At 46.3% G+C, this 21,321-nt stretch overlaps 1 protein-coding gene across 3 annotated transcripts; it reads right to left on the reverse strand.

Annotated features, from left to right (window-relative positions):
• Nucleotides 1-795: 795 nt before the first annotated feature.
• On the reverse strand, nt 796-15,497 carry CCNE2 (cyclin E2). 3 transcript variants are annotated; one of them, XM_057403031.1, is made up of 12 exons: nt 15,344-15,497; nt 13,774-13,812; nt 13,570-13,681; nt 13,351-13,410; nt 11,285-11,436; nt 8,278-8,413; nt 5,823-5,969; nt 4,335-4,430; nt 3,428-3,562; nt 2,526-2,637; nt 1,560-1,714; nt 796-1,149 (listed from the first exon to the last, which is right to left on the reverse strand). In XM_057403031.1, the coding sequence occupies exons 2-12, from the start codon at nt 13,785-13,787 to the stop codon at nt 1,048-1,050; spliced, it is 1,221 nt and encodes a 406-aa protein (XP_057259014.1). In that variant the 5' UTR covers nt 13,788-13,812; nt 15,344-15,497; the 3' UTR covers nt 796-1,047. The 3 variants fall into 3 exon arrangements, with proteins under 3 accessions (XP_057259014.1, XP_057259013.1, XP_057259015.1); XM_057403030.1 differs by lacking the exon at nt 15,344-15,497 and having other exon boundaries at nt 13,774-14,062; XM_057403032.1 differs by lacking the exon at nt 15,344-15,497 and having other exon boundaries at nt 13,351-13,407; nt 13,774-14,060.
• Between the last annotated feature and the right edge of the window lie 5,824 nt (nt 15,498-21,321).

Below are 21,321 nucleotides of genomic sequence, written 5' to 3' on the forward strand. Positions count from 1 at the left end.
TATTTTACAAATTGTACAGAAGGTAGGAAGCAACTTCAGCTGGTTCCACCATGGCTTGTTTGTAGAAGGCATGCATTCAAGTTTGCTGAGTTTGATGTGGATGGGGGCACCTGGTGCTCAATGTCCCCTAACACAGGTCCCTGGGTGTGGGGCACAGGGATGAGCATTGTGCCAGAGGGAGGAGGACGGATACCCACCATTCCCAGTACTGTCCCTTCATCACAGAAGTGATTCAGAGGTAGTGAATCTTCCAAGAACACAGTAGTTAATGCTGTTTATAAACACTGATCAAACACAGCTCCACAGTTGTTTTAAAATACTGTTCCTAGGACATGAGTGGTTGTAGAGTACCAGAAGTTCACTTTTTCCCATACCCTCTCCAGTTCTTATGTTTATTGTTGTAAAATGGAACTCCTTCCAAGACTGAACTTCTTCCAGTTAGGGTTACGTTTCTGCTTGTACTCTTACCTGAGGTCAGTGAAGCACCAGAACTGAGGTTTAAGGCAGCCCTAAGAGGCCACCACAACTGGGTCAGCCTGCTGTGGAGCGGGAGGCTGACACCGGGTCACTGCACTACACTGCAAGGAGAGAGTGGTGCCAGGGGAGGGAACTGCTCCCACCCTGACCTCCCTAACACCCTGTCAGGCATTAAACTCTGACCTTAGCAAGAAAAGGAAAAAGAACAAGTCAAGATGAGGTAATATGTACAAGCTGTCACTAAGTTCTGCTGTATAACGCAAGTCTGACATGTAAAGCTGAGCAGACAAACTGCCATGCAGCCGTTTTAAAAAAATTCATAAATTAGGAATGGTCAGAGTTGAATTAAGTTGTGTGTTAGAAGGGAGCAGAGCAGCCCTGGCTCCTGCGGTGGCACAGGGGCTGCTGCCCTGCCTAACTCAAGTTTGTAGGAGGACACTGGTCTCAATTTGCATCCACTGCACCTCTTAGTGCTCAGGTCTCAAACAGCAGTAAGAAGGTGAGTCACTGTTAGTGTGGTCTTGTTCTGAAGCACCAAATCCTGTTCTGTGTGTGATGGCTGTTGTCATTTCATTTCTTCTCTGTACTTTTGGGAGGGGTGATTATTCCTCCTGTTGACAAGGGTGATAACTGACCTGGGGCAGTAGGTGCTACTCCACTGTTTACTTCTTCCTGCACAGTGACGGAGGAAGATAGTAGTTAATACCTGTGACATGTTGTATACACTTGTTGCACTAGTGCTCAGCAGCACTTCTCACACTGCTAGTACCATTCAAGTAGTCCAGATCTAGGATACTAAAAACCCCAAGGTGCTGTTATACAGTAATGTAAAGACCATCATCTCTTAAACACATCACCCTTACTTCTAATCGAAATCTGTGTGTGTGGCTTGCAAGTGGTACAGTAAAACGCATCTGGTTTATGGCATCACCACCCAGGAGCCAGAAGCAAGCACCTAGGCACTGCTGACCACACTGGCTGCAGAACCAGGCCGGGCATGAGCAGAGAGGTGCCCGACTGCAGGAGAAGGGATGTGTAACCTACTCTCAACTGCCTGAACCGTGAGTGCACAAACCACCTACCAGCATGTCCAAGTAATTTGTGTGTGTTTGGATGTTATGTCGATCCTCTGCTGCGACCTTCTTGAAGTTCTTCAGTTTCGCAGGGGCTTTTTTTGCCACAGCCACAAAGGGAACCATCCATTCAACACACTCCGAAATGCTGTCCCAGTCTAAGCCTAGAGGGCACAATACAGTTCTATAGTTAGAACTCACAAAGGAGTTCCACAGTGTTCTAGTAGAGCCATAAGTTTTAAAACAGTAAGTACTGCAGATAAAAATTCAGAAACATCCTCCCACAAACTCCCACCACTTCCCTGTGCTCCTTACACACCAGTGTTGTAGCTGAGGATGGTGACCACCGTCACATCAGCAAAGCAGCACTGTGGCTTAGAGGGAAGGCTCAAGTGCCTTCTCCACTTGAACACAAGATTCTGTGTTCAGGAAACACTACACTGTGGTTACAGTCATTCATGGTTCTTGGGCAACATACAGGCACTGAGCTTAGTTCAGTGGTTTGGGTTTTTTTCCCCACTTTGTAAGGGACAGGCTGGTAGGATGAGCACACAGGTTAACTGAACACTGCTGGCAGGCAGGGGTGGCTGCCTGGTACTTGCATTTGAGGAGAAAAAGTAACCAAATCACTTATAGCTAATGAGCCCCAAACTTACTGGAAGCAGTGAGCACCTCACAGAGCAGTGTCACCCCAAGAGCAAGAAGGATAAATCTATTCCATTTCCTTAGTGAAGGCCATGCTTCTGACAGCGTTCCTTCTTTTTTGAGTCTTCGTAACATATGAAATAGTGGTAGGAAGTGAAATTGGGGGTGGGGAAGATGAGACCCAATGCAGAACAGAACAAACTGTTGGTGTCTGTGTAGCTTTTGCTTGTTGGCAGCCTGGTAAACCAATACACTCATAGTGACCTCAGGCATGTAGCAGCTTCCAGAATTCCCCACCTGACACAACCAAGCTTCACAAAGGCTTCTTACCTGAAGCTTTCTTAACGACTTCAATTGAGGTATAATGGCAGAGCGCTGCAGCAGCAAGTGTTCTGTACTGGAAATCCAAAGAATTCACATCCAGAATACAGAGGTCTAAGAGCTGAGGAAACAGAGTGAGGAAGTACAGTTACAAACTTCAACAAGATGATACTTCAGCATAACCCTGCCTCAGAAACTGGCCTGCACACTGCAGTCCTCCTACAGCCCCTGCTCTGGAACGTGGCTGAGCTTTTTAGCATCTACTGCACCATCCAATTTAGTTTTGGCACCAATGGCGAGACCCAGTTCGCACTTTTACCAGCCACGTAGGAGACACTTGGCTTGCACAGACTGAAGCACACCTCTAAACTCTCAGCACAGCTCCAGGAAGGTGTTTTGTTTAAATGAAGGTACTACCCAGCATCTCAGTGACAGCCCAGTCTGCTCTTCAGAAACCTCCCTTAGGCTGGACATAACACATGCCCATAAAAACTGGAGCACAGTAGCTCCAAAGTAGTGTCTGCCTCACAGGCTGCCTCCTGGCAATGACACAGCAACACCCCAACAGTTAACTGCCCACAGTCCCTAAGTTATCCCCCTCCTCTCAGAGCTGTTGTCACTGTTTACAGAAAGCTGCAGTGCACAGCCATTTAAAAAAAAGATGGATTTTTATTTTTCCAGTGTACAGGAAAGTATTTGACGGGAGCATTGAGCTGGGAGACAAGAAATGTGGGCGCTTGTTCTCAAAACTGAGGATGAAGTTTGCTAGCACAGTCAAACTTGCACATTACTTAACAAAGTAACAGGCAAGGTGAAACAAGAGAAAGCATCCTGAATGGCTCTGGGGCGCAGTATTCACTTGTGCAGGTAGTCACTCCAAATAGCATCTTCTGACACAGTTTACAACCTACCTGTGCTATTTGAATAAATTTTTCCTGAGAATACTGAGGTAGCAGCACTTTCGGAACATCCTTCAGAGCATCCACTTGAAGATAGAGGTTCAGCCAAGAGACGATTGTCACTGGACAGAGTTCCCATTTTAAAGCCTGTAAATATGAAACAGTTGCACACCTTAAGCCATGCAAGGCCAGTTTTATGCTCTGATCTCTTTTCCCACACCCCTCCCCAAGTTTGCACAGCTTATTGCACATCCTCAAAAGACACTAGAGATTATGCACAATTTCAAGTATAGATACTCATTTTAGATGGCAGTCTCACTACTTTTTGACAAGGCTGTGTCACAACCAGCACTAACACATATTCCTACAATTGTGCACCTGGATCTTACATTATCTTCCCCACTCAGAACTTGGGAAATCAAGAGTATTTCTCCAAGCCCTCAGTCTAACTGCCTGAACCTGCAGTTCTTACCTATTAAGGAAGAGCAAATGCGTAAGGAGTGCTTACACGCTCCTTTCCAACACAAGGAGCCCAGAGTAGTGTCAGTTCTTCACCTAGCTCTCCTAAAGGCCCCGGCTTCCAGACAGCAAAGGGCTCTGGCAAGTGCAGCACATTCCAGTGACAGCCTTCTGGTCTGCCCCACAGCTTTCACACAAGAGAAATTTGTCCTGTCCTAACAGACCAGGACTTCACCTCAGCCAAGGCTTTAGAGATCCACTGCACATAGAATCATACAATCACAGAATGGTCTGGGCTGGAAAGGACCTTAAGATCATCTAGTTCCAAAGCCCTGCCATGCAGTGAAGGTTTTGCAGAAACAAGAACGTATAAAACATGTTCCTATTCTAAGCAAATGACGTTAAAATACAAGGCTTGGTTGGACAGTCAGCCAGCACTTAAAAATGGCAAAGTTCTTACCTTTAACATAATAAGTTCCATTCTGACAATATCATCTTCACTGCAAGCACCATCAGTGACGTAAGCAAATTCCTGTATTTTAGGAGCGTAGATTTCCTTTAAAAGGAGGGAGAGGAAAGTGAAGGTCAGAATGCCTTACAATGCTAAGAAAGCTGGAGAAGATGCTGGCAAATACTTTTCAGCCCATATTGACATAGTAACATTTCTTACCACATCACAGAATGGTTTGGGTTGGAAAGGATACCAAAGCTCATCTAGTTCAAACTGCCTGCCACAGGCAGGGACACCATCTACTAGACCTGGTCACCCAAAGTCCCTTTAGGCACAGGAAGCTGCTCTAAGGTCTTCCCTGAGCCTCCTCCAGGCTGAACAAGCCAAGCTCTCTCAGCCTGTCTTCTTTCACTAGAACAACATTTTCCTTGTTACACGAGGTGACTTGAAACTCACAGTATGAAGAGATATTAAAACCAAGTAGGCTTGTTGTATGTTATCTGTGGTAAAACACAGTAGATTTATTGCAACTCTTCTAGCTCTGGGAGAAATAAACGCTGACCAAGCAATTAAGCATTTTTTTTTTTTTTTTTACACTCTTGTTTATACCACATTTTACATCAAATGGAATGGCTGAGAAGATACGCCACCCCAGTCCTACAGCACCCTGCTGTGTTAGAAATGGCTTGCTGGGACACGTCACATGCAATGTCAGTGCTCATGTAGTCACATAGATTTATTATTAAAAAAAGGCTAGAAAAAGATGAGAGAAAAGCCCCACAGCCACTGTGGCTGCAAAATCCATGGTGCACAGATGTGTTATTAAAAGACCTTGGCCACAGAACTACTTCTCTATCAGCTAGCTCCACTAGCTGGTGGCCTGATGCCCCACGCACTTCCTTAGGATAGACAACTGCGGGTAAGGCACTACCTTGGCTTTAGGTCGTGCTACATCCATGGGGTGCCAAGTATGGACACTCAACATTCCAAGTTTTCCTTTCAGCCTATCCTGTCATGCACTATACACAAATGGCTCGTAGACATAGTGCACAACATAATGCATCATCACCACTGCATTCTAAAAGAGAGAAACTCCACTGAATGAGGTTACAGGGGTATCAGCCTGAGGCACAAGCAGTTTGGGACTTGGGCTTGGCTCTCTTCAAGTCCCACACCCATTCCTGAGATTGTTTGCCAACTGCTGTATATTTGGAAAATGACAAAACAAAACAAAGCTACTCCCAGCACATTTGCATACCTTTCAAGTTTATGTGGTCTCTTTCCCTGCTGCTGAGGAAAGGCACGACAAAGACTACGCTCCTAAGAGATTGACATACACACAACTCAAGGAAGAGAAAAAAGTTTCCCCTTCTGACCTTCAGTGTTGTATGTACACACCAAGTTTAAAAGATTCAGACAGAAGAAATTAACATGTTATCACTGTCTTTTTAGTTATTCCAAACTTAATATCCTACTCCTTGTAACAGAGCTTCTTACCTCAAGTTTGGAGGCAATGAATAATGAGGTAATTCCTATGAGCTGAAGCATGCTTTTGTTAATGTTCTTCTGTGTCAACATGAATCTATCAAAAAAGTCTTGAGCTAGGTAGAAGGTTTCCCTGTGGAGTGCATACACCTCACATACCTGCAACAACACAAAAAACAATCCAGTTTAATGTTAAAAAACTCTTGTGTACACACATTGGAGTATTCAAGCCTTAACAGTAAAACACAGTATGCACAGTTTTATCTTTTGTTCACCCAAGCTATCATATATCCAGATGTGTTAGCATATAGTGGTTAGGATGGGACTGAAAAAAGTACTTCCTTTGCTCCCACTTAAACACAGATTATCTATGATGCCCTAACATACTTCCAAATTATACTTTTTCCAACCTGACTAGCATCTACTTTTCCTAAAAGTGAGTACAAACAACTTTCCACTGAAAGAAGGTGGACCCATTGAGGGAGGGAAAGCAAAAGAGAACAAAAAAACCCCACTCACGTGCTTGCTTAAGAATACTCTACTTTACACCTCAACCTGAAGTCACTGAGCAGATCCCCCCTGTACTCCTCACAGGTCTGTCCCAGGGCAGGACCACTAGAACACTTGAATTCCTTGGCTCTACAGCAAGCAACGCTGGAAGCTGCAAGCTCTGTTAGGTGTGCTGCTGGCAGCCCCTCAGGCACACCACAACCTCGCTAAGCAGGAACAAAACTGCAGGAATGGCCATCTGCTCCCTCCAGTTGCAGGGCTCCCCACAGAAAGAACTTCTAATACCCACATTCTGTCAATGTGGTTCAGATGCCAGTACAACAGAAGAGGAAAGGAGACTGCCCAGGCCTGGAGATCCTCTGCACGGGACTACTCTTTCCTCTGACCTCTAACTGTATTTGGGTGGGTCTGCCACAACTCCAGCTCCTCTGCCACTCTGTCTTTTCCAAAACTAGAAATTAGTTAGATAGCCATAAATTAGTTATAATCTATGTATGGTCAACGGGAAAGAATATCCCAGAAATAGATTCCAAGTGCTTCATTATTTCACTTGGATACATAGTCAGAACAAACTCACTACTAGCTACTTCCTAACATAAGGCTGAAGCTCATTACCAAATTAAAACACTTCCTGACCATCCAAACGCAACTGGTTGGCAGTAATACCACAGCTCATTCTTTTAGGCCTGATCTAGTATTTGCCACTTGATACACTACTCTGATATTAGTAACTGCTGCTCCAAACAAGATTTAGAACTAAAGACATACAGAGCAGGACCGCCCATTAATAAATGGCACAATTTCTACGAAAATCTGTTGCCTGCTCATAAATCTTGCTCATGTTTAATAGTAACTCAGTTATGATGTTACAGACAACAGTGTTAGGAGCTACTGGAGAACTCTCCAAATTGATGGGATTTTAATCCACTGTGCCATAGAGAACCACTGAGCTGGGCAGCAAGGCCCTTGTTGACATTTCTGTTTGGAAATTGCAAGATTGTTTTCCTAAAAGTTTAAGGAAAAAAGAAACAATTTAACAGTGGCATATAAATCACACACTGGAGGAGGTAGTGAAGTACACAGCTGGAACAGTTTTGATATTCAGACTATATTAAAGGACAGGAGGAGTGCCACTAACATCCGTTTCCTTGGAGTACTTGATATGGAATTGGTAAACCTGCAAGATCCCTTCTGCTGATGGGCAAGGACTGCAGGAGTCAAACGTTACTTTTGGCAGTGGAGATTGAATACACTCAGTATAGTGTATTCAAACCCCTCCAGAACATGGCTCTCTAGTTACAACACTAATATTCATTCTTATGAACTGCCAAGACTGGGAGCTTCCATTTTGTTTGACAACTGGAATAGTCTGAAGTAAACCAATTAGATCGGGATATGGATATAGTTTCTTTGTAACCCTTTTCAACTAAGAACCTGTTTGTATCAAGAAACCCACAGTGTCAGCCACTTTCTTCTGCTCTTTTCATAGGACAGAATGAAAAATTCAGCAACAAGCCAGGAAATAGTGTCGGGGTCTGACATCTAAGAGCTCTTGACATAGACAGGGCCAGGATAATAACTCAAGTCCTCAATCCAGATGCAGTTATTAAATGGCTTAGATAACATTTAAGGAGCTCCATAACTAATCTGCCTATGACAATTTTAATGCAGGTGCCTCAAAACTAGATTTCTCCCTTTCCTAGGAAGTAGCATGGCAAGAGCAGAAAATTAAGTACTACTCCTCACTGCCCTATGTGGAAGGTTCAGAGTCTTCTGCTAGGGAAGACTGGAATGTAGCTCACCAAGAGGACCAGGAACTTGTAACTAGTCTGCTGCAAAAGAGGTTTAGCTTTTGTCATTACTGCACATTTTGTTATTAGATTTTTATGTAAAATCTGTGCTTTTATCTGCCTACTTCCCAGAAACAACACATGGCAAAGTAATTAAAAGAACACACCTCTAAGAGCCAGTCTAACAGTATTGATCTCATGTGAGGTTGCAAACTGGAATGTAGTGATGTGAAATGTTTGCAATGAGCGTATCTGTTCTCCTTCTTCAGAATGTTGAGCCAGACGTCTTTGGAATTTCCCCAGCTACAGAATAAAGTTACACAAAGCATTGTTAAGTATATATATACACAGCTTCACAAGAGAATTACAGAAACATTATATATTGTTTACAGATATTCAGGAACAAAAACTCTGCCATTCTAAAAGTACCTCATGGCAATTATAAAACTGCAGGTATACTCTGAACACGTTACATCACCACAACAGCAGCTTGCCAAAATCATCAGCAAGTCCAGTTTAACAGAACAGACAACAAAACTGAATGTGTGCATCCTAAACTTACACATACAACCCTATTTTGTCTACTTATGCGTCTGTCCAGAGCACAAGGAAGCCAACCCCCCCCCCCCTTAAGAAAACTACCCCACTCCAAGTAAAACAAAGCATACACAAAGCTGTCCAGTTTAGTCTGAGAAGAACATTTACAGATGTGTTTAAAATTCATTCACCCATCCCTTCCTTTTCTAGCCTACCTTGAGGCACAGAAACAGGCTACCGTGAGAAAAAAAATGAGTTCTTTATTGCTAACTTATTCTTCATTAGCACTGATGTCTACTTGGGAAGATTTGTCTGTATCACTAATAAGGCTTGGTTTTAATTTGCAATTATTGTTATTATGAATTGATGTGTGTTTTCTCAGATGTACTTCTCATCCCACAGTCACTAAAAGGGACATCATGTTAATCAGTGCGAAGCCGATTTCCTCCTGAAATTTTGGGGGTTGCATATTCACCTTTCCAAGCAGAAGCAGTGACAGAATAAACAGCCCTGATCACTGGTATCATCCACAAATTCTAACCTCATCAGTTCCATTCTGCTGCCACCATATGTAAAAAGCTGGAGAAGTACTTGCTTGTTTAATGAAGTTTCCCCATTAAAGAGGGCAGGCACCAAGAAATGTATTATGATCTTCCTACAGCAGTTAGAAAAGCAGGAAAAAAGGCAGGTGAGAGTAAATGATCCTCTTATTCACCTAATTGGAAAGGATTGAGCTCAGCTTTACCAGATGCCTAGCGACAAGAGGGTGAACATCAAGCACTAAACTCCTTTATTGGACCTCTGCATCTGAACCTATCTTGGGGATCCAGGAGTTTCCAACAACTTGCTAAAGCAGTGCACGAGATTTCCTCATCATCATTTTTGTTTAAGTTAAAAAAAACCTCAAAACCTACTTTGCACTAAGCTTTCCGACACACTTGAAAATGTGATGTGCTAGGTACAGAGCAGAGAGCATGCTGCTCTTTGAAGCAGCGTTCAGCAGGCTCGGGAGTAATACTGAGAGAAAAAAAGCAGTTGAGTTTGAAACTCAGTGAAAGTGACTGCAAGAGACCTATTGCTTTGCACTGAGCCAAAACACCACCATGCTCCTCCCTGTTCTGATCAAATTTTGGCCAGAACATATAAAACCAGAGTGTATCTAAAAAGGTTCTCTTAGAATCATAGAATAGTTAGGGTTGGAAAGAACCCCAAGATCACCTAGTTCCATCTCCCCTGCCATGGGCAGGGGTACCTCACCCTAAACCATGTCACCCAAGGCTCTGTCCAACCTGGCTTTGAACACCACCAGGGATGGAGCAGTCACAACTTCCCTAGGCAACCCATTCCAGTGCCTCACCACCCTAACAGGAAAGAATTTCCTCCTTATATCCAATCTAAACTTCCCCTGTTCAAGTTTTAACCCATTACCCCTTGTACTATCACTACAATCCCTAATGAAGAGTCTCTCCCCAGCATCCCTATAGGCCCCCTTCAGATACTGGAAGGCTGCTATGAGGTCTCCACGCAGCCTTCTCTTCTCCAGGCTGAACAGCCCCAACTTTCTCAGCCTGTCTTCATACGGGAGGTGCTCCAGTCCCCTGATCATCCTCATGGCCCTTCTCTGGACTTGTTCCAACAGTTCCATGTCCTTTTTATGTTGAGGACACCAGAACTGCACACAATACTCCAGGTGAGGTCTCACAAGAGCAGAGTAGAGGGGCAGGATCACCTCCTTCAACCTGCTGGTCATGCTCCTTTTGATGCAGCCCAGGATACGGTTGGCTTTCTGGGCTGCAAGCGCACACTGCCGGCTCATGTTCATTTTCTCATCAACCAACACCCCCAAGTCCTCCTCCACAGGGCTGCTCTGAATCTCTTCCCTGCCCAACCTGTAGCTGTGCCTGGGATTGCTCTGACCCAGGTGTAGGACCTTGCACTTGGCATGGTTAAACTTCATAAGGTTGGCATCAGCCCACCTCACAAACATGTCAAGGTCCCTCTGGATGGCATTCCTTCCCTCCAGCGTATCAACCGAATCACACAGCTTGGTGTCATCAGCAAACTTGCTCTTCAAGTAATACTTCACATTCCGCTTCTCATTTTCCTAAAGCATTGCAGTGAATTTAACAACCCTTTCACTGAACACCAGGCTCATACAAACTGCTGCCAGTGTACTCATCTAATAACTGAACAGCTAAGAAATTCACAAATGGAAAAATCTGATTCTATGAGCCAATCTATCCCTCTCCAGAAGGGAAAACTCCTAAAACTGTGACTGCACTAAGCATCTACACTGCATTAGCAAGCTACTGCCACAAGTTTATTTGCATATTTGTACATTTTTAAGTTCTTAAAGAAAAATTTGCTTCATATTTTTGCTCAGTCAATTCAGTCTAACTATCATGTGCCTCTTAAGCACTTAGGAGGCCCTGGTACTAAGTTACAAGAGTTATAAAAGGCAAAAATTGTATGTTTGGCACCTTTATAAGATCATGGGGACAAAAAAAAACCCACAATGTGTCTTTTTTTGGACATCAAATTGTTTCTGAGATAGGAGACAAGTAGAGGTATGGGTTGAGTGCTGCTCACTGTTATATAAATACAATACAACAACAGATCTGCATCTGGTAAACTTACCTGAGTTCTGGCAGAGGTGATGGGTTTATGAAGAGGTTTCTGAACCGGTACTTTTTGAACCTGGAGAAGTCAGTGGTTACTGACTCTTTGTGAGGTGTTTCAATAATTATGCAAGGCGAGATGCCTCCTGTTATTGTAGGCGGCCAACAACTCTGCAACATAAACAAGGTATCTTTTAAATGTTGATTTTACTATGAGAGCAAGAAAGACAAGAAATAATTACAGTAACAACAATGCATGTGATGTATGTTAGTCTCTTTGGACCACAGCATCAATTCATGTACTGAAACCAAGGACAAAGATCAAATGCCAACAAAGCCTTTCGCAGTCAAGACGGAACATGCATAAACAAATTTGATAAATTTGGGAAAAATCAGCTTTGAGGAAGACAATTGTCTTCAGTTTATGAACCTGCAAGTAACCTATCCATTGCTTGAGCTGCTCAGTTATAGTACATAAGGTAAAGGCACTCATTGCTACTAAAACACAGGACATTAGTTTGCTGGTCCTATCTACTTATCTACTCAGAGGGAAAAGAAAGGAGGGTGGAGGTTTTACTGTCTCTCAGTGAAAATTCAGCAACTTATCTTCCAATTAAGCACTCCAGAGAGGAGCCACCCATCTCAACTCCAAAGCTAGATACCCACTGAGCAAGCAGCAGCTGTGAACTATCTCTCAGCCAAATATGGGATGCAATGACTCAAAAGGAGAAGAGTGCAAAGTTCACATAGAAAGCTTCGGAGAAGGAATTCTAGATTACTTCAGTTAACTCTTGTTTCACTAATACTTATTTGGTTGTACATAACCAATACAAGTAAGGAGGTATCAAATGCATGGAGTACATTCAATGCTGTAATGGCTGACAGCCTTCAAAATGGTGACAGAGAGCCTTAATTATGCTTTGTGGAGTTAGGGAAGGGGGAATCCCATTCACAAAGAATAGCAACACCAACTCCTGAACATAGAAGCTTTTCCTATATAGCTGTTCTGCAAGGTAAATGACACACAATTCCTTTAGTTTATCTAAACCTATTTATAACTAGACTAACAGTGAAGTTACATATTCCAGCAAAATTGACCAGCACACAGCTACCAAAAATAAAAATAAAGAGGAGATCCTGCTCCTTCTCTCCTGTGATCCTCACTGCCCAAGTCCTTCCTTTGTTAGCTTTGATGTTTGTAAGACCCTCTGCTGGGTTGATTCAGCTCACTAACCTGGCAGAACATTAACTTATTTTGTAGTGCTGTATTAGCAAGTTGAACCTGCACACTGCTCCATTTAAGGAGAACCAAAAATGAAGCAGGACATAGGATGGAGTACATGGACAGTTACCAAGGAAGGAAAGACAGGGGATCAGGATTTCCCCCATTCAACAAAAGTCAAGTTGTGACATGCAGTTTCACTCAAGTTCAGCTGATGTAGTTACACAGCATTTTTCCCATACACAAAGGTTGCAAAGGCAACTTCACAACCAGAAGAGTTTTGCTTCATCATAGCCGTTAGTCTCACTTGCTTTACAAGAGGATAATTGCAAACAAAACTTGTTTGAAAAAGAAAGTTATTTTACTAAATAAATATTTTAGCCCCTCACTTGGTTTAGGAGTAGCCCATGTTATTAAAACAGATTCCTAAACTGATTTAAATAATCAAAAGAACAGCTAAATGGAAGTAAAGAGGGCCTGAATGGCTATGGGTCTTCTTCACTAAATGGTCATGAAACCACACCTTAAGTTAAAACAAGTGCAATGATCTTGATTAGACTTGCCTCTTAGGCCTCACTGCTCTGCATATGAAATTATTCTGAAATATCTGGGTTTATTCTCATTTTTACACCTAACCTTAGTGGTTTCCAAATCGAAGGACCCTTTATCTGCAACAAAGCCACGCATAAAACTCAAAAACATGTAAAACCATGCTAAGGCGCTGTGTTCCCATAGCTCTTAATATCTAATGATAGAAACTTCCCCTATTCAATGTTTTCTAGTGTGGAAAGATTTCACACCCACCAACATAAACCACTTGGACCCCCTCACCTATTTTGGACTGGTATTCAAGACTGCATTACCTTAATCTCATATTGATGTTTTTTAGCAATTTTTCCATCTTCTCTGTTCTTCATCTCCTGCTGGGAAGACACACACATGTCAATTCATTGACAGTGACCAGCATACCCATTCCTAAAGCTAAAGCAAACGGTTACTACTTCTGCCCCACTTTCTAACTCAGCAAAGATTTTCCCATCCAAACATACTGGAGAACTTTTCCAGTTGCCCAAATTGGTCACCTCTGCTGTTCTCTTTTTTCTGGTCTGGAGATGTTCTGATGCCTGCAGTTCCTGTGGAGACTCTTCTTGACATGACAGTGGTAGCTGCTGATGCTTGGCTTGCAAACGGCTACTACAAAGAGCAAAAAGACATAAGGAATTAAAAGAGCAACAGTGATAGATGAACGCAGATAAGCTGGGTGTATTACAATGCTAACAGCTTACCTACGTCTTGACATCTTCTTTGGGTTGTAAGATCTCTACCTGAGGATCAAAGGAATAATGTAAGCTCAGTTAATATATCCTCCAGAATTTAGGACCAACTTCCGTATGTTGTGTTGCAAGATTCATCACAAAGAGCAGCATGGTTTACACAACTGAAACAGAAGCACAACTAATTTACTGGTGTGAAGAATGCCTAAGGCATATAATCACAGGCAGCTCCATGGCCTGCGGGGGGGTTCACTGCTGAAGTGGGTTACACAGGGATGCCCACTAGGCCATCGGTCAGTTTCGCTCGGGTGAGTTAGGCTTGTATGGCCCAGGCAGTGAGAGAGGGAAGATGTGAAGGGTCATTTCCCACTCGAGAGAATGTGGAGGGATCCCAGGGGCTGCGACTTCCAGGGCCCTTTACACCCTGCAGCCACCGGGCACCCACAGACAAACACTCTACCGAGGCAGCAGCTCCCCGGCGGGGGCGATTTCTCCGCGCGCCCCCCACACCTGCCGGGATGGGCTGTGCCGAGCTGAGCCGCGTCGTGCCCGGCCGCCCGCGCTCCCGCCGCGCCGGTTCCGCGCCAATTTGCAGAGAGCGGGGAGGCGGCGGCCTGCGCCGCGCCGTGCAGAGCCGGGACGGGACGGGGCGCCTCGGCCAGCCCCGGGCGCCGCGGGGGTCAGGCTGGGGTGGGGGCACTGCCGCTGCCCGCGCTCGCTCTCCCTCCAGAAGCGGCCGAGCCGCCGTCTGCCCCTCTCCCGCCGCAGCCGCTGAGAGGACGCGTGAGGGCGCAGAACTGCGGCTCCCCCGCGCTCCCGCCTTGCTGCGAGCGAGGCTCCCTCCAAAACCTGAGGGGAAGTGGGGGGGGGGCGGCTGCTGAGACGGCACCCCGGCACTCGGCGCCACCCTCCTTCAGAGGGGAACACCGCAGGGACCGGGGACCGTGATGGGGTTGCCCCCACCAGGCACTCTTCTCGCCAAGCTGCTGTACCGAGATCTAGGGCCGGGGAGAGCCGGGACCCGCCGGGCTAGGGTGAGGACGGGAGGCGCGGGCCAGCAGTCGGGGTCAGCCCGCCAAGCGGCTCGGCCGGCTTCCCCACCCCCACCGCTCCCGTCTCCCTCCAAAACCACCATCCCGCGCTCCGCCACCCCCCACAGGGCTCTCCCGCCGCCGCGGGGCAGGGGGTGAAGGGATGGAGGCGATGGCGGGCTCCCGCCGACACCCCGGCCCGCCGCCCTGCCGCCCGCAGGCGTTGCCCGCGCAGGGCCGTCTCCCCTCACAGCGGCGCCCAGCAGTGATCGCTGCCCCAGGAAGGAGGACACTGAGGGGCCGCGCGCGGACACCCACCCCCATGCTCTCCTCAGCTGCTTTCCTTCCAAAACGGTGCCGGGCGGGCAGCCCGCGCATTGCCCCGCTCCCCTCGCGCCGGCACTGCCGGTACCGGGACCGCCACCGCACCTCCCATCAGCACCACCACAACCACCGCAGCCTCCACCGCCATCCTTACCATCGTAACCACCGCTAGCCCTATCATCATACCCACTGCCACCACAGCCGGCCCCCCCAGCCCCCGAACGCACCTCCGCTCCTGCCGCCCGGGCCGCACTGCTCAGCTGGCGCCGGCGCCAAGTCCCTATATACCGCGGCCGGGCCCGCGCTGCGCATGTGCGAGGGCGGCAGACAGCTCCCCCGCCCGCCGCCCTCCCGCCGCCGGCGCCCTCGCCCCGCTCGCCCCGGCACCGCCCCTTCTCCGCGGGGCCGCCCCAGGCCCAGCGGCTCCCCTGCCCATCGTTGTGACGGGACACCCTGCGCCCCGAACCAGCTCCCTCGGCGGAGGCGTCCCAGGACAACGGCGGGCAGCGTCGGGTAGAGGGCTGTGAGCGCTGCCGCCGCGCAGGGAGAGCCGCTCCGCTGCCCGTCGCCCGCCCCAGCCCCGCTGGCGGGACACCCCCAGCACCGCCACCCCGATCCGCTGCGCCCAGCCCGAGCTCCGCGCCCCGCTGCCGTGGGGTAGCTCCGCCGGCAGCCTCACGCGCAGCGCACGCCGCGCGCCCGGCAGGGCTCAGCCCGTCCCCCTCGGGGCGGGGCGCCGCCCGCTCCAGCCAATGGGAGCGCGCGGCCCCGCGACAACGTGCAGCGGGCGGTGGAATGTAAACACGGCCCAGCCGCGCGCGCCCTGCCGCGCCCCGCCCCCTCCGCGGCCTAGAGGGCGGGCCGGCTCCTCCCGCCCGCCGCAGGGCAGCGCTGGCCGGCCCGGCAAGGCGCGGGTGCGTGCGCGCTCCTCTCTGCGGCGGCAGCCTCCTGACCCGCCCGCGCCCCGCATCAGGCTGGGGCTGTCAGCCCGCTGCCCGTCACACATCACCACGCAAGGTCGGCCTTCACCCAGCTGCGCCCCATTCAGGCACCCGGCTCTGCTGCGAGGGGCCCGCGCCTTTGTGTTCAAAACTTTCCCTCTCTCCCTCCATCTTTGCAAGCCCGTTTAACCACAGAGAAGTTCGTCCCAGCAGCCAACAGGCCTCTCCCAAGCACAGCCTCCGTGGTCCCCCATGGACGGCCCTGTCCCCTGCCCAGCAGCTCCCCACTCCTGTCAGCCAGGCCCATCACCATCCCTCAGGGTCTCACCGAGCCACAGGAGCACTCATCCTGACATCCCCCTCTCTATCCAGAGATGGTGCTGAAGCTCACCATGAGTGCCAGGCACACCTTCCAGTTACTATAACATCACTCAAGGATTGTGTGGAGTTTCTTAATAAACATATATATAAATAAATCCACATTACCTCAAAAGCAAACAGACCATGTACTTAGCACTGCTTTGAGTATATGTTTTTCTCTGGAACACCCATATCAGGGCACAGATCCACAACTCGGCACCCAGCCCCTGCAGCCATTTTGCTGATGGAAAACTGGTGCTTTCCCTCTCCTTTCTGGCGGCACAGAGCACACGTGCTGCAAAACAGCACGAAGAGAAGCCACAGCTGCCTTCAAGTAAATCCACATCAGCTTTTTTTCACTTCTGCTTTTTCTTTTCCCAAGTGTAATGCTATTAAAGAGTAAACATGGGTTTTACCTCCAAATATGTAATCTGGTAATTAAACCCAGGACACATGATAATCAGGTTTTGGTGCTCACCTTATCATTTTAAAGGGCAAAAGAAAAGGTAGCACAGCCCACCAAAGACAGATGTTACAGTAGGGTGGCTAGCTGCAGTTTAACAGGTCACAAGTTTTGGGCAGCAAGGGCCATCTCTCACCTGCAGGTGCTTACAGCACCTGATGGTCCACGGACAACGACTCCTGCAAACTTAAACAGAATGCACAACAGGTGGGCAAGATGGGCAATTGCAGCCACCTGGTCATGTCAGCACTGCAAAATGCCCATTCCAGTTCTTATCATGAAGGAAATCCATCAGCTATGGCTCAAAATGCATATAGAGAAACCCCACAAATCACTGCCACCTCTAAAGAATCTTTGTCAACTCTATACTGCACCAGGTCATTTCAAGAGATCTAGCTCATGTCATAGTCCTGGATGCCTGAATAAGACATGAGGTAGCTCTGTTAGTTCATCTCCATTGAAGTCCACCAGCAAGATACATCCTGCTGCCTGGAAGCACATCTCCCACTCCACTGACTGCAGGGAGTGGGCAAACTTGACCGAAATCTAACTTCAGGCCTTCAGGCCCAGTTGCTAAAGTTGAAACCCTGCCATAGCCAGCTTGTTAAAAAGAACTGGACCTTCACCAAGGGGCTAGCAAGAGTGAAGAGACAAAGTATCCTTTCCCCTAAAAACTCTCCAGCCTTCACAGATGTTAAATTCTGGTTTGGTGGCAGCAGCACAGCGGTTTTGGTGTGGGAGGAATAAATCTTATGGCACACTGTGAGAATACTGCAAAGGGAATACTAGCTAAAAATTGAATGGATCAGGTCTGCCATAATTAGGTCTCAGAACAAAGACTGTATGGATCCTGCTCATTTCACCACACCTTTTGATGTGAGCTGCTACAGGTTGCGAGCCACCATATTTGTGGTTTTGCCTCAGCAGCAGGAAATGTACCAGGTCCCATGGGCACTCTCCTGCCAGCAGCTTCTCCCGTAAATTTTCAGCAGTACAGAAAAACCCCCAGAAGCCAATGTGTAATAATATCCTGCTGCAGACAATGAAATTATGATTTTAATGCAAGCAAATGAGCTGACCTTTTGATGTGGCAGTAATACTGAAGTGACTTAGTCCACACTGGGACACTTCCAAGTGAGCTAACACACAGTACATCCCCTTTCATTGTGTGGCTGCCTTCTTAGGGGGATGAGTGTAAAAGGGAGAAGATTTAAGCTTCTAAAAATACACTACAACTGCTAAGCAGTATTTGTGCTAGGATCTGACAAGTCCTTTCAGATTAGTCTAGTGGCTTTCTTTTTTCTCTTTTATTCCACCACTACACCCCACTCCCCCCAGTTATCACTTCTAGATATGCTCCAGAGAAGGTGTGAACCCCATTGGAAAGGTGGGAATGACAGGACATTCCTTACAAGTTTATATAGTTAAGGTTGCTTTTCATGGTTATCTGTTTATGGATCTTTTTGAAAGACCCCAGAATCTGTCAGAATCTACCTCTGAAGCTGTGAGGGTTGTCCAGTTACTGAGTGTGCTTAATATTGTCCTTCTTCCAGAGCTTCCGAATCCATCTGTTTTTTCCCAAAGAAAGGATCATTATTCCATTATAAACATTTGCACATTGCTCCACTATGTTCCAGGCACAAAATAACATGGGATACTGCCCCCTGTATTCCTACCTTGTTGCAGTAAATATTTCACTATGGTCATTCACCTGTGCTGCTAGGCTTTGTCCTTTTGAGCCACAACCACGTTGTCAAAGCTGTTCTATAACTTAGTTAAGGGAAAGGCCTGCTCCAGGACTTTTGTGTGGATGAGCTCATTGTTTTTAAGAGAAGTTTTAAGCTTATTTATTGCAGAATGGCTCCAGCTACATATCCCAAGACGAGTACCATTAAAGCTTCATACCCTTCCTCAAGGAAAATCCTTTAGTAGGAAGCTGCACCCTTCCCAGACTGTAATGGTTTTTAACATTGAACAGCATGGGATAACTTGAAACCTCAAGGTTTCAAAACCCTTGTTGTCTATTAGAACCTATAATATTCTATTACCTTCCTGCTGTTTCATTTCAGAGACTTTTTCAAATAAGGCATTATCTAGTTTAACATGCATTAAGGAATATTTTTAAGACCTGACAAGATAGACTTATTTTGTGTTGGTTTTGTTTTTTTTCTCTGATTTGGTGGAGGTAGAGTCCATATTACAGTTATTAAGAATCTAATAGTTAAAATACAACACAGAATGAACCTGTTGGTCATAAGCATGTGAACATGTCTTTCTAAGCTCAATACCAGCATCAGAGAGCATGGGCAACAACCAGCTGTTGATGAGAAACCTCTATGACAATCAGATCAGGTTAAGACAACCAGTACTGAGAGCTATTTTTATAGTAAAGGAAGAAAACTCAAGTAGAAATCAAAAGTTAACTTCCAGAGCCAGACCTACAACAGTATAGCATGATACAAGGATTTCCTCTTTGACTTGAATTTTTCAAGGCATGCTTCTGAAGGGGAAGGGAGAAGCAAAAGGAGTGAGAGTTACCAACCTTTTAAGCCCATATTCAGAAGTAGATGCCATCGCTTCCCAGCAAACCAACCAATTGCATCCTTCTGGATCTTGTTAGTAGCCTTGCTCTTTCTTCTTTCTCAGCAGCAAGAAGTTTGGAATAAACATTTCTCATCCTGAAAGTCCTTTTACACAGAAGATGTTTTATCCATCTCTTATCAGAGACTTATATCCTTTCTTGTACATTTAAACACCCACTCTCAACACCCCAAAGTGCAACACCTTTAAAGTACAATCCTTATGACCGAACAAAGCCCAGTAAGGACAAGATCTCTGCAGTGGAAAGCAGCACCTGTAACTAATATCCAAGCACTGATCTATCTTCACCTACCTCGGTGTTGTAGCTCCCCTCTGTAGCTAAAAGAAATAACAAGACGCACCTTCCTCATGCTTTCCAGTGTTGCTTCTCCACTGGGCTGTAAAATGTGACACCTTTTGGACCAGGAGATACATAGGTAGGGGAAAAGAAGGAATCTCCAGTCACAGGAAAGAACCATGTAGGACACAAGTAGGACAATAATACAGTACCTTTTTTAAACAAAACAGATTAACTTATCTTCACCATGACCTCCTAGGGTGGGCAGCATGGTAGGAGACACTTCTTCCCCCTGCTCCCAGGAAAAACAAGCAAGTGACTGTAGAGGAAAAACCCTCTTCTCCCTGGGTCAGCTGCTGGCCTATGAGTGTATGTGGTTCCTCATTCAGGTGACTCACATCACCTCATCAAACCTACAGCTGCTGGGCCCAGAGCTCAGAACTTTCTTTTCCAGGCATGCAAAGAGGTGAAAAGCATTTTATGCTGATGCTCCAGATTCCAAGAACTGTAGCGAAAACCTTTTTGACACTTTTTTAATGCAACCTTTTCAACACCTTTCCAACACCTGTGGACTAAGGCTTTCTCCATAGACTAAATCTTCTCTATGTTTAAAGCACGTTATGGATCTCTCCAAAGGAAAAGGTCATATGCAAGGGATAATAGCCCATCCCCAAATGACCACCACTAGTAAAGATGTGTGTCTTAATTCAGCTGTTTGGTGGTTTGTCACCAGCAAAATCTTCTCTCTCCTCCCTATTTAATACACATCTGTCTCCTATCCTCAGCCTCACACCACAAAGAACTAGAGCTGAAATTCACTGCTGGGAATAGACAAGGGGCTATCTCTGCCCATGTCAGTCCCCCCTTTCTTAATTATGATCTTTTTTAATCACCTTGCAAGAATTGACAGCTGTTGGCCTTTATCTTACATACCCCAAAATCCTGAGGCCTCCCTCCTCTTTCTCACCTCATTTTCCCTCTACTGATTCTCTGCAAAGCCCAATTTCAGGAAATCTGTGATTCTTTCAGCATTCAGGCTGATCTTAAGGCATAATTATATTTCTTATTATATTGCCTGACTCAGTCATCTTGCTTGGACACAATAATGTGTGCAATCCAGGAGAAAGTACAGACTTACTGCACAGCCCATGTCTGCAAGCTGAGATATGAAGTCTGCTCCTGGCCACTAGCCTAGTTTTGTTAGTCTTATCTGGGTTTTCTCTTTTGGCTATTATTCTTTTTCTTTAGCTTGCCTGTGAAATTACAATGTATTTATCTGCCTTGTTAAGGTATTTGAGTGTTCCACCTATCAATCTGTCCACAAAACCTTGTTAAAGTCAAGAGACTTTAACTTCTGAAGTGTTAGTTAACAGCATTAGCTCCAGGACATTATTCTCATGAAGAAAAACCCTGGCTAGGAAATAAATTTCGTACAGGTCCTGTTAAGCCTCAGTTCAGTCCCATTTACTCTAGACTGATCTATCATGACCACATTATGGGAACAATGGTGCTGCAGCAGCACTAGCCTGTTCTTTTGATGAGTCATATCTACGTGTGTCAAAA

Source organism: Pezoporus wallicus, unplaced genomic scaffold (assembly GCF_028554395.1).
Source record: "Pezoporus wallicus isolate ANWC-B61680 ecotype Strahan unplaced genomic scaffold, APGP_CSIRO_Pwel_v1 contig_2456, whole genome shotgun sequence".
Taxonomy (NCBI): domain Eukaryota; kingdom Metazoa; phylum Chordata; class Aves; order Psittaciformes; family Psittacidae; genus Pezoporus; species Pezoporus wallicus.

Coding starts and splice junctions, on each gene's coding strand:
- CCNE2 (XM_057403031.1), bottom strand. Junction 13,411..13,569: donor GAAAAAAGAGAACAGCAGAG/GTGACCAATTTG, acceptor GTGTCTTCCCAG/CAGGAGATGAAGAACAGAGA. Junction 2,638..3,427: donor AATTTATTCAAATAGCACAG/GTAGGTTGTAAA, acceptor CTGTTTCCTCAG/CTCTTAGACCTCTGTATTCT.